Source organism: Leopardus geoffroyi, chromosome D1 (genome assembly GCF_018350155.1).
Source record: "Leopardus geoffroyi isolate Oge1 chromosome D1, O.geoffroyi_Oge1_pat1.0, whole genome shotgun sequence".
NCBI lineage: Eukaryota > Metazoa > Chordata > Mammalia > Carnivora > Felidae > Leopardus > Leopardus geoffroyi.
In genome coordinates, this window is record NC_059329.1 from 7203543 (window position 1) to 7221813 (window position 18271).

Consider the following 18271-nt stretch of genomic DNA (forward strand, 5'->3'; position numbering starts at 1 on the left):
TTAAATGGCCTTGCAGACCACCATTTTATAAATGGTGTGTTTTTTAAGAGTATCTCATTTTAAATAATTAGACATCGTCCAAGTACGTTTTGATGAAACATGGTACGGAAGGCTGGCCTGTGACTTTTCATTTGGTATTTTTTGCTTAGCTAACATTTGTAGACAATAGAAGGCAGATCTTGAAAATTTTACTGTGCATGTAGTTGTGCACATGGCTTGGGCTGGCCATGATAGTGATACTTGTTATTTCTTTTAGTTAAGGTATATCCCATGCGTATCTTGTGATTTACTAATGTAAGTCAGTTTAGAAAAATGGCAGACACTGGAACCATGTATAACCGGTAGCAGTGATTGCTTTGTCTTGGGGGGCTGAGAGGTCAGAATTAGCATCTCTTACTGTCTTACAATAGTGTGTCAAAAATGGCTAACTTAATCAGGCACAAAGCCCAATTTGAGTTTAGTATATGTCTTAGTTCTGTTATTGCAGTTCTTTGTGAAGGGTTTAAATCATCCAGAGATTCTGTTTGTGTAATTTAGAGTATAGATGCATGAGTGTGTTTGTGTGTAATTTTTTAAATTGGTGCTTCACTGAATAAGCACTATTCTGTGGCCTATGTTTGTTAGACTTTCATGATGAATGAATTTTCAGAAACTCTGCTTTAAATTACACAAGCCAGGCTGCCAAGTAATTTGTTAATATTGTAGGTGCTGGAGCCAACTATAAAGTTCTCAGTTAAACCTGGAACTAGATATTGTTGAAGGCTATTTTGATGCTATTTCATTTTATTCACACAAATTCTGGTAAATTAGCTCCTGGTGCATTCTTGCTGAGTCTCTGCTGTCACTTGGAAGGAAGGTGGTAGAGGCATAAATGGCAAAGTATAGTTGTCATGTTGCCTTATGAAAGTGGCATAAATGCTGCCCCAGGTCTTTTTACTTAGTTCATTACCACCGTTATTGTGTCCCTTAACCCTGTTACCTGAACGGCCGTGTGACACAAGATAGCTTTTCCTTTTAATGTTACTGGGTTTTTTGTATGCCTGTAGTATTTCTAAGTTCTAGAAGGATTTCACAAGTTGTAGGAGACAACAGAAATAGATGTAGCCAATTTGGGCACAAGTTAGAAATGAAATCTATACTGTCATTTTTTGAAGTCTAAAAAGAGAGGAAAAAAGTATGTATCAGGCCCCATTTCTCTAAATTGCTTCCAGCTGCCTGCTTCCTAATATAGAAATATTTATTAAAAGTGGCAGGTTAAAAATTGGATTCCTAAGGCAAAATATGACTGGTTCCATAATTTTGTTAAAGAAAGAAAGCATCTGAGATTTCACATTTATGGTCGCTTTTTTTTTTCTTTCTTTAAAATTTATTTGTATTTTTGGGGGGTGGGGTGGGGGAGAAGGGTATGATGTGGAACAAATAATACAAATTTCCTGGCTAGCAAAACAGAATAGTAAACAGCTTGGACAGTTTCAGTGAACTAAAGAAAATTTCTTAAGGTACCAGATGAGAAATAAGAAATTATTCTTTATGTGTTCCAATAGTATAAATGTGTTCAGAAAGGTAAGAAGGAAACATTTAAGGTAGTAAATAGACCAAAGACAGTGATGGATCTGGGTGGCCATGAAACTCGGGGATGAGGCTTGAACTCAGGAAATAAGCAAAATAAAATATGGCGTGGGTGAAAAAATGAAACTGAAATCTTATCTAGACTAATTGGAGGCAGTGAAAGATTTAAAGAATTATTAGACTGAAATGCTATGAAAAGGCTTTTTAAAATCAAGGAAAAATTGGTTGATTTTGACCAATTGTTGAGGAAGACAAATATATTGAAGGGAAAAAACCACTGATGTTTGAGGATTTGGTGGGGGAAGTTGTATTTGAAGAATAGGAGAAGGAACAGAGGAGAATAGAAAGTGTATCAGGAATATATTTGAAACTTAACTTTTCTGAAAGCATTTAGTAGTTAAGGTGGCAGGTACATACTAGTCAGAAGAGTTTATTAGGTTAAGAGATTCTTCTCGAAAGTATCCCAGATTAAGTGTGTGGATTCAGGAAGTAGAAATCCGGAAGGAAGAATCTCTTAATGAAAAAAATATTGTGTAGAATGATTGTGCCTTATTATCGTCCATAAACAGGAGGGAAGTCCAGACAAAGCTGAGATCACTGCATATCTGCATGGTTGGGAAAAACAGAAAAATATTTGTCTGTTTACCTGTTTATGTTGACCTGTTAAGATGATTTTTTAAAAGAATCATGAGTATTTTGTAATAAATATTTAGTCATGTTGCTTAATGTATTGTAGTATTCAATAACTATTTTCATCAACTTATACTTTAGAATTGCAGTTTACAGACTTCAAAGAAGTCTTATTCAAAGAAAATAAGTCTTATTCATATTTTCTTATTCAAAGAAAATAAGTAGTGCCTGGAGTTATTGACGACACAGAATAGAGACTTTTACTTATGGTTTGCTTCTTGATGTAATCAGAAGGGCTAATCTGATACTCTGAAATATGAAGAACTCTGACAGGATGTGTGGGCTCTCATTTATATGATTTTATGTTTGAAATAAACATGTATTATCTATAATATATTAAAAATTGGGAAAGATTTCTAGAATGGTATTTAGGCTGTCTTCTAGGTACAATTTATGAAGTGTCAGTATTCAAGTAATGACACAAGTATCATATACAAATTCTGTAACAGCTGTGATTCTCGTCAGAAGGGAAGTAGGATTGGGGCCTTGTAATTTGAAGTGGCATGTTTGGTATTTAGAATTGATGCTTGGATGTGAAAACAGTTATTTTAAAAACCAATACAGATACTGCATCAGAAAGTAGAATATGAAAAAATCTTCCTTAATGGACCATGAACTGGAAAGTTGAAAAACGGTGTAAAGTTGCTAAGAATAGCAGTTTTCAAACATTCTTTCAAAGTTGATAGAAACGTAAAAGGCACATATTGAGGAAAATTATGATGCTGTAACTTAAGACAGTTTGAACAAAAATCACCTAAGCATTGTAGAATATAAACAACAAAGTCAAGTGCCCTTTGATTTAAATTGTGCAGCCTTGAACAAATTGCCAAATTTGTCAAACCTTTGGTTTTCTAATTAAAAAAATTCTCAGGGCCCAGATTTGACTCATAGTTGTTATGAGCAGTAAATGAAGTAATGCTTTATTCCACTGGGAATTGTTTCACTAATTCTTGGTTCAAGAAGTACTTACTGAATGCTTCCTGTGTGCCAACCTCTCTGTGATGCTCTGGGGATACAAATGGTAATACAAACGATCTTACCCTAGTGAAGATTACAGTCCATTAGGAAAAACAAATCAGGAACCCAACTGGTGACTCTGGCTTTACCATAATGGGGGCAAGGGCGCAGACCAAGTTTGATAACAGGCCGCTGCAATACAGTCAGCCGCAGACTGATGTAACTGGGACTTGGGTAGAGGCGGCCCTGGCTCTCGTCATTCTCTCCAACTCCTCTGTCCCCGATTTTAGCAGTATGACTCAATTTATGCATATTACCAAGGTTTATTGTAGCTTGCCTTCCATTAAACTTTAAACAATGACATTGGTAAATGTGGACATTTTGAAGAAAAATCCTGTGGATTGGTTAGACCATTTTATAAGATTATTTTCATAATTTATAATTAATAAGCACCTGTTTCATAGCATTTTACTTGACTGGCACTTAAGGGTCTCTTGTGTCCTTCCCGTTCCTTGCATTGCCTGCCTTGGGCCCCTCCCTCCAGCTGCTGTGGAATTCTGGGACTGCTGCTTTGACTTAAATTTACATTTGTGGAGGACCCTGAAAAGAGAAACTGCTTCCGTAACAGCATTTTAAACTGAAGTCTAGTTATAGTCTAGATGGCTCTTTATTTTTAATTGTAGTAAAATACATAGAAAATGTACCACTTTAAGTATAGAGTGCAGCACATTCCCGCAGTCATGCAACCAATCTCCAGACCTCTTCTACACCTTTTAGGTGGCTCTTAATTTTAAGACTATAGGTTGTGTGAAGATTTCACAAACATACCTATTCTACTTACTGGTGGTGGTGGTTTTATTTTTTCCTCTAGCGTTATTGAGGAATAGTCGATCAATAAAATTGTATGTGTATACAACGTGATTGTGTTTTCATGTGCCGTGTGAAATGATTACCAAGATCAAGATAATTAACGCACCCATCACCTCACAGTTAACTTTGTGTGTGTGTGATGAGGATGCTTAAGATCTGTTCTCCGCAAATTTCACGTATAAAATACAGTATTTTAACTATAGTCACCATGCTATACATTAAACCTTCAATTTACTCATCTTATAACTGAAAGTTATGCATCTCAATTTCTCCCTCTTCCCATCCCCTGGCAACAACTGTTCTGTGTTTCTGTGACATCAGCCCCCATTTCCCCTTTTTCTTCTCTATAAATACTCTGCATATAAGTGATACCTTGTAGTATCTGTCTCTGACTTATTTCATTTAACATAATGCCTTCCAGGTTCATCCATATTGTCACCCATGGCAGGATTTCCTTCTTTTTCGTGGTTGAATAATACTCTGTTGTATATGTCTACCACGTTTTCTATTAATCCATTTATCCTTTGACAGACACTTAGGATTGTTTTTATGTCTTGGCTGTTGTGAGTCATGATGCAACAGACATGGGGGTGCACATACCTTTCCTAGAATTGATTTTGTTTCCTTCGGATATATACCCAGGAGTGAGTGGTATTGTTGCATCATATGATAGTTTAAATTTTTAATTTTTTTGAGGAACTTCCATTCTGTTTTCCACTGTGGCTTAACCAGTTTACATTCCCACTGTGTACGACAGGTCTCTTTCCTCTACACCCATGCCAACACCTGTTACCTCTTGTCTTTTTGATGATAGCTATCCTAATAAGTGTGAAATGCTATCTCATTGTGGTTTTGACTTCATTTCCCTGAAGATTAAAACTCCCAGAAGAGAACATAGGGGAAAAAATCTCCTTGGCATTAGTCTTGACAGTGATATTTTGGACAAGATGCCATAGGCACAGGCAACAAGAGCTGAAATAAACAAGGGGTCTGTATCAAACTGAAAAACTTCTGTATAGCAAAGGAAACAAAAAGGCAGCCTAGGGAATGGGAGAAATATTTATAAATCATGTTTCAGATAAGGGGTTTCTGAGATATATATATAAGGAACTGATACAACCCAAAAGCAAAAACAAACAAACAAAGTAATCTAATTAAAAAATGGACAAAGGACTAGAATAGACTTTTTTCCAAAGAAGACATACACATAAATGACCAATAGGTGCATGAAAGCATGTGCAACATCACTAATCATCAAGGAAGTTTATTTATTTATTTATTTATTTATTTATTTATTTATTTTTGTGTAGGTAAAAATAAATTTTTTGTAACTTAAATTTTTTTAAATTTTATTTTTTTAAATTTACATCCAAATTAGCATACAGTGCAAAAGTGATTTCAGGAGTAGATTCCTTAATGCCCCTTACCCATTTAGCCTATCCCCCCTCCTACAACCCCTCCAGTAACCCTCTGTTTGTTCTCCATATTTAAGAGTCCCTTTATGTTTTGTCCCCCCTCTCTGTTTTTATACTTTTTTTGTTTCCTTTTTCTTACCTTCATCTGTTTTGTCTCTTAAAGTCCTCATATGAATTAAGTCATATGATATTTGTCTTTCTTTGGCTAATTTCGCTTAGCATAATACACTCCAGTTCCATCCATGTAGTTGTGAATGGCAAGATTTCATTCTTTTTGATTGCCAAGTAATACCCCATTGTATGTATATGTGTGTGTGTGTGTGTGTGTGTGTGTGTGTATGCCAAGTAATACTCCATTTTGTGTGTGTGTGTGTGTATACACACACACACACACACACACACACACACACACACACACACCACATCTTCTTTATCCATTCACCCATTGGTGGACATTTGGGCTCTTTCCTACTTTGGCTATTGTGGATAGTGCTGCTATATACATTGGGGTGCATATGTTCCTTCGAAACAGCACACCTGTATCCCTTGGATAAATACCTAGTAGTGCAATTGCTGGGTCGTAGGGTAGTTCTATTTTTAATGTTTTGAGGAGCCTCCATACTGTGTTTTCCAGAGTGGCTGCACCAGCTTGCATTCCCAAGGGAAGTTTATTTCTTAAGAAAATATTTTGTAGATGGGTTTCAAATCAAATGCCACATAGTACATCCTTAATTTATAGTGTAAAATTAGACTGTGAATTCTTGTAGCTCAGTAAATTTAGGATGATGAAGGAATTATGCTTACATAGCAGGTGTGGTTTTTTTTTTTTTTATATTGGTTTTGTTTTGCTTTTTAAATCTTCAATTCTAAGGTATGATTACTTTTGGACTCTGAGGCAACAGTACTTATAAATGCTATGAAATGCCCATACTTTTAATGTGAGGTCTCAGGTTATAATAAGTAATCTGTAAGGTCTTGACCAGAGTTGAGAGTTCTTTATTTTGTAGGTTTCCTTCACTTTTAGGTAAAATTGTTATTATAAATCATTAATTATTCCATGATGCATATGGGAGCTACTTTAAGGAAACATAAACATCTGATTTCTTTAGAGTATCTTCTTTTAATTTTGACTTTGATATCTGTATGGTTTTTGTTTTTCTTTTTTTCTTTTGCAACGATACTTTGTTTTTTAATTTTTTAATGTTTATTTATTTTTGAGACAGAGAGAGACAGAGCGTGAGTGGGAAAGGGGCAGAGAGAGAGGGAGACACAGAATCTGAAGCAGGCTCCAGGCTCTGAGTCGTCAGCCCAGAACTCGATGCAGGGCTCGAACTCAGAAACCATGAGAACGTGACCTGAGCTGAAGTCGGACACTTAACCGACTCAGCCACCCAGGCACCCTGCACTGTTACTTTTAATTTACCTCTAGGATGTATAGTAGTAATGCTTATATTAGTTTTTGTTTTCACTGATTATATTTGAATCTTGTAGCTAGTGTTGAAACTAATACGGTCCTTCTCCTCGGAACCTTTTATCTTCCAAGTTATTTGTGGCAGCCTCCTACAGCTGTCACAAGACCTTGAAAATTACTTGATGCTTTATCAATTTTGTATTTTATGATATTTTCCTTTTTGAATTTTATTCTGATGTCTAGCATACATGTCATGAAGGAAGTGCAAATGGAAATGAAAATTGTGTTTTGATGTTTTACATCTTGTCAGGAAATCTTTTGTTAAACTCTTTGGTTTAAAATTTACAAATTTCATTCTTTTACCAATAATACAAAGTCTTGTAGTAAAAATACAACTTTTGCCTAACAATAAGTATACTTGATATTTTTAATGACTTAATAGAAACTTAAAGTGTTAACAAGCAGCACTTCCCCCCTTATCCAAGATTCAGTGTTGAAACTTTTACAGAAAATAAAATCTGAATTTTAAGAAGTTAAACTGCTTTTTGAAAAGTCATACAGTGGAAAACATATTGGTAAGTATGGTACAAAAAAAATCCAGAAAATTTTCTTATTTTAAACATTGATTACATTAAAATTAAAAATACATGTTTAGCAAAAAAAACAAAACAAAGTCCAAACAACAAAATATTACCCTTATGGTAGAAGTTTAAATGTAAATGATGCAGTGGGAGAAAATATTGACACATTTTTAACAAATGAAAAGATCTCACGAATTAATAAGTAAAATGCTAGGAATTCATTAACGGTTGATAGTTGATAATACTGTTGAAGATGATACACAGTACACAGGAAAAAAAAATGTCTTTGGAAAGATGTTCTGCTGTGCTTAAAACAAGATAAATGCAAATTAAAAATTTCATGAGATACTATTTTTTCACCTAATTGGCAAAACATAAAGCCTAATATCTACTTTCTGAAAATAGATGTGGAGAATCAGTTACTCTCAAATTTTTGGTGGGACTGTTAAATTTTGCTTGACTTCTCAGGAGGGTTATTTGGAAATATTGAGTTGAACTTTAAGTGTACATACTCTTTGAGTGCTTTAACTTTTAGAGATTTATCCTGGGTAAGTGAATGCCCATGTGGATAGCTCATTTAGTACTTTGGTGTTCTTCATGTATACTTGATTGTGGGTAGAATGTCTCTGGAAAGGATATAGAGAAAGGTATTAATGCCATTTGCTTCTTGGGAGGTAAACACTGTGGCTGCAGAAGACATGAATGGAGACTTTTTAACATGATTAAGACATGAATTCATAAGACATGAGTATCCTTTACAAAAAAAAAGATGAGTATGTATTAGCTGCTAACAGTAATGTTTAAAAAAAATTTTTTTTAATGTTTTTATTTATTTTTGAGACAGAGGGAGACAGAGCATGAGCAGGGGAGGGTCAGAGAGAGAGGGAGGCACAGAATCTGAAGCAGGGTCCAGGCTCTGAGCTGTCAGCACAGAGCCTGACGCGGGGCTCGAACTCACAGACTGTGAGATCAGGACCTGAGCTGAAGTCGGATGCTTAACTGACTGAGCCACCCAGGTGCCCCATAAAGGTAATGTTTTAAAGAAGGACATGGTCCTTAGTTAAGCTAAGCCACATGTGAAATACACCATCAGTGGACACCCAGAAGATATTTGTTAATGCCACAGATTGCTTGGGTGTTTGCCACTCATTTTAGACATTTGTCTCACACGGAAATTTTCCTGGACTCCTCTTCTTACCCTAGACTAGCTAGGGCAGGTACCCTGTTGCATAGATTCGTTCATCCTTTTTATTTTTTCTGAACACTTAATACATTTGTGATTAAATAGTTAAAGACATTAAACAGTAGAAATTATTTTTTTCCCCATAGAGTTAGGCCAGGGAGGATTGGGGGTCCCCCTGTCTCTTTCATTGCTCCGTCTCCAGTGTGCACTTTGGTGTCTTGTGTGTGGACAATACTCTAAGGCGTATTTGAATGACTGAAGAATAATTCTCAAGTATTGGAGTGAATCCCCAACCTGTCAATGAAATAAAATAAACATGTGTCTTTTCACCCATTTTGCAATTTCTGTTCTTTACAGTGGCTTCACTAAAATGAACAAATTTGATTATTTTGATGCAAAGATCCCCAAGTGTTGTTACATAATTTCAGTGGTTTCATGGGTCTCCCTAAAGCTCTTGATATGGACCTGAATCATCCCAAGGTTACACCATGCAGGGCTGGTTTTCTTTTTTCTTTTTCTTTTTAAATATTTATTTATTTTTGAGAGAGAGACACACACAGAGCATGAATTGGGGAGGGGCAGAGAGAGAGGGAGACTCAGAATGCAAAGCAGGTTCCAGGCTCTAAGCTCTCAGCACAGAGCCAGATGCGAGGCTCGAACTCATGAACCATGAGGTCATGACCTGAGCCAAAGTCATATGCTTAACTGACTGAGCCACCTAGGCTCCCCGAAGGTTGGTTTTTTAACTTATCTTTCTTCTATTTTGGCAGTTTTTGGTATTTTTGCTTTATGACTTTTTCTCTCATTCCTGGGACCAGGCCTTTTTTGTATTTTGTTCTAAAAAAATTTCAAACATAAAGAAAAGCTGAAGAAAGTGCACTTTGTACACCAAAATATTCACTACTCATTCTATAATGAAACTCTTACCATATGGCCTTTATCATGTAATTCTCCAACTATTTATCACACTTTTAAATTTAATGCACTTCAGAGTAAGTTGCCAACGGTGTTACCCTTTGTACCGTATATACTTCAGCCTGCCTGGCATTCGTTTAAGTTCATTACAGGACTGTTTTTTGAGGTAGAAATTTATGTGCAGTAAAATACACCAATCTTAAGTGTAACATTTGAGGTTTGACAATTACCTGTGTAACTCAATTACCTGTGAATTACCTGTGTAACTCAATTACCTGTGAATTACCTGTGTAACTCAAACTCCTATCAAGATCTAGAGTATTACCCCCAGAATGTTGGCTCTGATTGCTCCTCAGCATTTTTTTTTAAGTGGTGATAACTTACTCCTGTATAATGGTTATTTTTACGTTGTAATGATCCTCTGAGTTTGTGCTATTTGATCAGCATTCTCTCTGATGACAGAACATTAGCCAACCCATGATCCTCAAGAATTGATCTAACCCTAAAAAGCAAGAAGATCAAGTAGGAATAACCCTGTCACCAACCCTGGCGATTGTGTTGGTGGTGTTCTTTGATAACTGTCTGTGGAGAAAGGTGGGGGTAGGAGTACTGGCTGGGAAGAAGGAAGTGGGGGTCTTATTAATGCCCTGTGTTCACAAGGTGACCTACAGGTGGCAACTTAACCTCAGTTGGCAATCAGCTTCCTAACACCCTGGTTTCTTTTAATGTAGAAGTTTTAATGCCATACAACTTAGTTAATTACCCTCAGAAGTGAGAAAATAAGGACTGTATTATTTCCTAAGGAGAATAATAGTAGTGTATCTCAGAGCACAGTGGTGGGGAGAAGGTTGTGAGGGATGGACAGAGCAGTTTAGGGCCCTGTGCAACCTGGTGGCAGCATGCATGCAGTTGGGGCTAGTGGGGGTTGGGAGGAGTAGATGGAATATCCCATGGGAAGAAGAAATCTGAAACAAATTGAATTTATTTTCATAGAAATCTTGTGAGGTGCAGGTATAATGGGATTGTAACATTATTGATATCTCTCTGATGTAATAAAAACTACTTTAGAGAAGATGAATCTTTTCGTAAGCGTTTTATAGATTTAAAATCTTAGTATGTTTTTTTTTAATGTTTATTTGAGAGAGAGAGAGAGAGAGAGAGAGAGAGAGAGCGAGCGCTCGCGCACACATGCAGGGAAGGAGCAGAGAGAGAGGGGGGCACAGAATCCAAAGCCGGCTCCAGGCTCTGAGCTGTTAGCCCAGAGCCCGATGCGGGGGCTCGAACCCACGAACTGTGAGATCATGACCTGAGCTCAAGTTGGACGGACATTTAACCCACTGAGCCACCCAGGTGCCCCCCAAATCTTAGTATGTTTTTAACTTTGACTTGATACGTGGTCTGAGAAATAAGTGTAATTAGATGGTATGTTTTAGGAACCAGAACTATAAAAAGCAGTGTTAGTAACACCCACATAACAGAACCATTGTACTTAAATTATCATGTTGCAACTTTCTTGTACTTAAATTATCATATTGCAGATACATTAGCTAATTTTCATAATAAGCATTATTGTTATCTAAAAACGTAATGTATTAATAACTTGATACAAACCTCTGTTGTAGTAAATTTGTTATTTTTGTGTCATGGTACTTTATTTTTAAGCATTTTTGTATTCATTATCAATAATATAAACTTTTTAAAGTGAATTGTTCTTTCTGTTTATTGATTACCATAATATAGCAGTTATAAATAATGTATATCTTCTCAAAGCTTGTGATAACTCGTTTCCTAGATCAGTCCCTCCTGTCTTAGTTTTCATTGGGTGGTTACCTATAAAACAGTGTTAAAAAAAAACAACAATCAGTTATGAAGCTCCAAGTCTGGGATTTTGCAAAGTAAACCTGTATGCAGTTGGCATGATCTCTTTAGGTAGCTTGAAGAGATCACTAGTGGTATTTGAGGTTTATTTAATACTTAGATTTTGTATATTTTACATTTACTATTAAATTCTCCCAGCCAACCCTATGAGATAGAGGTACTGTTGAGGGTCAATTTATAGCTAAAGCACAGAAGTTAAGTAACTTGCTCCTACATAGCTCGTAAGTGGTGGTAGAGCTTGAATTCAAATTTGTCGTCTTCACTGTTGCACCAGAAACTTCTCATTCTGTCTCCTTACTCACCTGATGAAGCCTGCCGTAGCTTAGTTTACCAACCACCGCCGGTGGTATTCCTGGATCTAATGTAAGAAACATGGTGCAAATCCCTCTTAGTGGTGAGTTTCTTACTGTCCCTCTCTCATCTGTGCAGGCTGTGGTATGACCTCCACAGCTCCCCATTTCACATGGCTCCCTCAGCATTCGCTTAGCATAAGTAAACAGTGGCTTCGTATGTTCACTACCTTGCTGTGGTGGTTTGAGGATGTTAGGTGGGTTCTGATCAGGGTATCCTGCTAAATTACTCTGATTCCATCTCACCTTTGGGCACAGCTTAGTTATCAAAGGCTTTTCCCCGTGTTCATATAGTAAATTAGTATAATGGGCGGAAGGATGTGGAATTGCAAACAATGTATTGCAGTAATTTTGCTTTCCAGGTAAACATTCTCCTACTCTGAAAATTTAAGTTTGCCCGTGTTTTAGCTGGAAGAGAGCTTTATTTACCTTGGATGCCCATTTGTCATTATCATGAGTTTCTGCTGCTTCAGCATTATCAGGATAGCATGGTTTTAGTAATGGAAGAAATTTTAAAGGTTGCTTATGGCTAACATTTATCTTGTTTACACTTAAGCCCCTATAGTATCGGGGGTATCATTCATTAAAAAGTCTAATAACTTTATTTCTGGACAGTACTTTTGGTGCTTATTAGCCAGTGAGCAGGAAATATATTCAGTTTTAGAAAGTGTATTGCCAGAGTGAAATTCCTAACGTAAAGCAGCCATTTAACTAATCTCTGTTGTTTGTATATTTTCACACAGAAGAAAGAACCTTCTAAATCCAGTGTCAAGAAGAAAGTGACCAAGGTCGCAGAAGCAAAAAAAGTAATGAAGAGAAATTTTAAAGTGAATAAGAAGATAACATTTACTGAGGAAGGGGAGGTAAGATTCTTAAATGCTTCATCTCTGAGGTACCTTCCGCTTAGTGTAAAGAGTTTGACTCTCCTGCTGACTTAACATTCATTAACGAGAGAAAGAATGTTCCTTTTTTTTTTTTTTTTAACGTTTATTTATTTGTGAGAGAGAGAGAGCGCACGCGCGAGCAAGCATGAGTGGGGGAGGGGCAGAGAGTGAGAAGGAGACCCAGATTCCCAAGCAGGTTCCAGGCTCTGAGCTGTCAGCCCAGAACCCGACTCAGGGCTCGAACTCAAGAACCATGAGATCATGACCTGAGCCAAAGTCGGACGCTCAACCCACTTAACTGACTGAGCCAGCCAGGTGCCCCAGAAAATGTTTCTTTAAAGCATGCTAAGGCGGTTCCTCTGTTGTCTCGGGCATTTCGTCAGCTGCCATCTGTAAGCAGGAAGGCCTTACTGACAGTAAACTGGGACACTCGTTGGTGCTAATGACACAGAGTTGGTTTTGAACTTTTTAAATTCCATTTTTACAGATTAGACTTTCCTGTCAAAGTGTCCGTCAACAAGTCCTGTGGGAACAAACGCAAGAATCGTAACAAAACCACTTGCCACAGCTTCTTTTCTGGGCCCTCAAAAGTCTCTGCTTTGCGGTTCCTCAGTCTAGATGCTGTATTGACATGTTTCTTACTGGTCTGGCTTTGAGGGCATTTTCTGCTTTCACATCATATCAGATGCAGGTGCCCAACTCTCTTGTCACCATTACCTTGGTCTTAGTGTAAATACGTACTTGCAGAGTTGGAAAGCTTGCTCGTGAAAAGTCCCTCTGTCACATAACCTTGTTTTTAAAGAGGAAAGAGATGCGGAAAGTCCGTGACTGACATAAGGAGTAATGTTGGGGGGCAGCCACAGCAGGGTCTAACTTGTGTCACCCCCCAGGTTTCCTGTGCTTTCTGGTAGAGTGCTCAGCGCCCCATGCCCCCTGTCCTCTCCTTTCCTTGCCTTGTCTTCTTCTGTTTTCCTCACAGCACTCTTGTGGCTTGACATCCTCTATTTACGTGGTTATCGTCGTTTTCTTCTGCTCCAGTGGAATGAGGGCAGCTACCCAAGGCAGGGTGTCTGTTGACTTTGCTCCCTACTCCATTCCCAGCTCTGAGAACACAGCCCAGTATGCAGTTAACCCAGAAGTTTTTTAAATGGATGAACTATTTTCTAAAATCCCAATAAAATAACAGCTTTTAAAATACCGTCATGTAGCACATCAGGTATTTCATTGTCATTAATACAGATGTTGTGTAAACAGGCTGCATACACTGGAGTATTTTTTTTTTTTTTGAAGTTTATTTATTTATTTTGAGAGAGAGAGAGAGAGAGAGAGAGAGAGAGAGAGAATCCCAAGTAGGCTCTGTACTGTCAGCACAGAGCTCAGTGTGGGGCTTGAACTCACAAACCATGAGATCATGACCTGAGCTGAAATCAAGAGTTGGACCTGAGCCACCCAGGCACCCAGAGTATGTTTTAACTGTGGAGTTAACAGGTGTGGATGTTACTTCGGGGGAAGGGAGCTTGGCGCCAGAAGCCCAGATTTACACTGACAACATGGAGTAAAGTAGTGTATGAATCACATGAAAAAAGAGCAATTTAAAGTTGTTGGAAGTTGTAGACAAAGCCTATAGAATTGATAAGTAATGGATCTTCATGAAATTACTAAAAAGAGGTCAGCATCTGAAGCGAGCTTAACCAGAATATAGTTGTATTACGTCAGATGCTTACTGTAAAGTAAGATTAGTGCTGTTCGTGTAATGAGGATCCTCACTGTGCTTGTAAGTTTAACTACACAGATTACTTTGCTCCAAGAAGGATATAAATCCTTAACTGTAAAATGTTTCAATGTAAACTTATTGCTGATAGGAGCTCCATATGGCTTTGAGCCACGTTGAAACTTCTGCTCTAAAATTCTGAAAGAACTTTGCATTCAGCCCAAAGATGCAGAAGCTTCTTTCCCATGGTCGCGAGGCAGGGCTGAGGAGTCTGAGCGTGGATGCCATGCCTGCTCCCTCTCACTCCTTCCTCATTGTCCGTGGCCTCCCATCGTGGCTGCACAGGCAGTGACATTCGTGATCCCTGGTCCCTGCTGCGGGGATCCCATCTGGAAGAATGGCCGCAGTGGGCGGTGACAAGAGTGAGAGGAGGCAGCGATACCTGTGATGCGCAGGCCTACAGCTTCTCTTTGCACGTTTGTGAGCAGCCTTTCAAAACGGTGGCAGCTACTGAAATCCTCTGGCAACCAATTACTCGTTCAAATAAGAGAATAGGTTTTGTCTGAATTGTCTTGAGTTTTACAATGTTAGACCTGGAAGATTACTGAGTCCAATAGACCTTTTCTTATTTTTCAGAAAAGGACCCAGATGCCCAGAAATGAAGGAATTTATTCAGGATTCTGCAGTCGGGCTAGCAGAAAAGCTGGGACATTAAGCCAGGGCCCCTGACTCCAGATCACTGCCCTGATTTCTGTGTTACCGTGTTCCTAACCATAAACTGTGTGTGTAAATTCCATAGATTTGAGCCAGCTCCTGAAATCTAAACTAATTTTTTTCTTTGCTTAGTTATTTTAGTCTTTATGTGTAGTACTGGCTGCTAGGTGATTTATCGATCAATTCTGAGTATCTGATAATGTGCCAGATACTGTACTGGGCTCTGAGAGTACATGAACAAGATAGATGACTGCCCTCAAGGAGGTAAATTCTAGTCAGAAGAACAGGGAAGTAAAACCACAGAGGATGGTGAGAGAAGTGATGGGGGTGTTGGCAGTCGCTGGCAGAGATGATTTGGAACAGAGCTGGTAGAGCACAGCACACTGAGAACACTGTCTGAGATGATGTTGAAGCAACTACCTTTTCCTCCAAAGTATTTCATGGCGTTTTCCTTTAATCCTGCCGTCACTGGATCATGGCAGTGTTACTTTATCCTGACCGGGACAGTCTTTTTTGCGGGTTTGCCCACTTCAATTCTAAAGTTCGTTAGAAAGCTTAAGAAATATAGGTTGTGGGGCGCCTGGGTCGCTCAGTCACTTGAGCGTCAGACTTCGGCCCAGGTTATGATCTCTGAGTTCGTGAGTTCCAGCCCCGCGCCACGTTTTGCAGTGACAGCTCAGAGCCTGGAGCCTGCTTTGGATTCTGTGTCTCTCTTTCTCTCTCTCCACCCCTCCCACACTCATGCTCTGTCTCTCTCAAACAAACATTTAGAAAAAAATAAAGAAGAAATACAGGTTGTAAGGCAGAAAGTGGGAAAATACACCGTTTCAAAATCATTCTGCAAAGGGAAATGGTTTTCTGTTGATGTTCCCTGTTTCGTGCACCATACTAAACCTTTTCCCTGCCTGCAGTCGGTTCAGCAGTGGCCTCAGATGCAGAAGTCTGTCTCCAAGGATGCCGAAGAGGAGGAGGACAGCACTGGGGGCATCAACTTAGATAAAGCAAAGGAAAGGCTTCAAGAAGAGGACAAATTTGACAAAGAAGAGTATAGGAAGAAGATCAGGGCCAAGCATCGGGTAAGTTTTCCATCTTGGATTAATACTGAGTGACATTTACTATGTCCCTAAGTATATCTAGATATTCATTAGTTCTTCATCAGTAACCATGTTACTGTCTTCTTTGCTTTCTCTAACGTTTCTTTTTCTGTGGATATTTTGTCATTTTATCTGGTCTCCTTTTTTGATTTTGCTGGTGGAATCTTTGTGGAGTGACTGGTGTCTGAGAACATTGCCCACATCTGCTTTTGGTTGAGGTAACCCAAGTAATGTTAGTGATTTCTTTTTAGTTAAAGCTTTGATTTTGAGATTATTATAATTTCACATGTTGTTGACTCTGTTACTCTCTCATCCCATGTGCTCCATTTCTAGAATTTTTGCCATTTCAGGAATGTTATGTAACTAAAGCATCATAATATGTATGTAGCCTTTTGAGATTTGCATTTTACACTGAGCAGAATTCTATGTAGATTCACCCAGGTTGTTGTGTGTATCAGTACCCGGTATGGATGTACCACAGGCTGTTCACCATTGACCTGTTTAAGTGACATTAATGTTTCAGCTTAAACTTTATCATTGAATTTCTTCCCATAGCAGTTAGTTGATAATGCATGGAAGGTTTACTTAGTGTATTAAAAAAAAGAAAAGAAAGAGAGATAGAGGAACAAAGAAAGAAAAAGAAAGAAAGTAATTAACCTTGTTAAAGAGAGAGTGCTGTAGCATGTGCACTGTTAGCCTTACACTTGGCAGTTTTCTGTTATCCTTGAAATGGACTACTCCATTCCAGTCACTTAGTGACATTACTGTCTTCTCAGACTACTTAATTCCCATAAAAGTGGGTATTTCTCTAAGTCAATGAGTTAGTTAATGAAATAAGACAGATTTAACATTTTTAAGGATGGTTCTCTAGCATGCCCTTGAGACAGGAATGACTTCAGGGGAACATAGTATCATGGCTAAGGCTGTCTGCCATAATATGAAATTCTGGGTCAAGAACTTTATGCCTTTGGATGTGGACATTACTACATCCTGAGAAGGATTTTTGTGTTTTTTGACTCCTGTTTGACCTTACAACGATTCAGTGGCTCAGTAAACTTTTCTAGAACAGTGGTTCTCATTCCTTCAAGGTTTGATGCCACTTTGCAGTAGTGTTTGACGAATAAAAAGAAGCAGACATTGAAGATAGCTTCAGGGATGGAAATGCAGGTGAAAAAATCATTCCAGAAAGGGGGGGAGAGATGAACCTCAGATATACTGTTTGCACTTGAGAATGTTATCACGCAAACAAAACATTTCATGCATTGCTGTTTATTACAGTACTTTAAGTTGAAAGTTAGCACTAATTATGTCATTAAAATTTTTAACAATGTTAAGAATGCCAGCAGTGTGTCACGTTTCAGCTTACACTTCACTTAGAGTACTTATCTGGGGAGACTGAACTAAAAGACCTTTATCCTTTATTTTTATTTTTTTAAGTTTATTTTTGAGTGAGAGAGAGAGAGAGAGTGAGAGAGTGTGTGTGTGTGCGTGCGAGTTGGGGAGGGGCAGATATAGAGAGTGAGACACAGAATCCGAAGCAGGCTCCAGGCTCTGAGCTGTCAGCACAGAGCCTGATGCAGGGCTCTAACCCATGAACCATGAGATCATGACTTGGGCCGAAGTTGGATGCTTGACTGACTAAGCCACCCAGGCACCCCTAGACTGACTGACTGACTGACTTTATTTATTTATTTTTAACATTTATTCATTTTAAGAGTGACAGAGACAGAGCACGAGTTGGGGAGGGGCAGAGAGAGAGGGAGACACATAATCAGAAGCAGGCTCCAGACTCTGAGCTGTCAGCACAGGGCCTAACGCGGGGCTTGAACTCACGGACTGGGAGATCATGACCTCAGCTGAAGTTGGACGCTTAACTGACTGAGCCACCCAGACGCCCCATATTTTTAAATCTAGCCAGCAGTAAAGGCAACAGGAGGCATTTACATAAAGGAAAGCTTTCCCACTCTTGCCCTTTCTTGTCTCCCCCTCCCTTCCTCCTCTCATGTGTGGAAGTTACTGCATCCAGGTTGTGGAATATTTTTTCTGAAA

The 18271-nt window shown here is 38.4% G+C and overlaps 1 protein-coding gene across 4 annotated transcripts in view; it reads left to right on the forward strand.

Moving 5' to 3' along the window:
• The window catches only part of DDX10 (DEAD-box helicase 10), a 629111-nt gene that overhangs the window by 146531 nt on the left and 464309 nt on the right, over nt 1-18271 (forward strand). For all 4 annotated transcript variants that reach the window (XM_045482716.1, XM_045482720.1, XM_045482717.1 and 1 more), the window contains exons 14-15: nt 12563-12682; nt 16040-16204. In XM_045482716.1, the coding sequence (XP_045338672.1) occupies nt 12563-12682; nt 16040-16204 (285 nt within the window). The remainder of the gene's footprint in view (nt 1-12562; nt 12683-16039; nt 16205-18271) is intronic.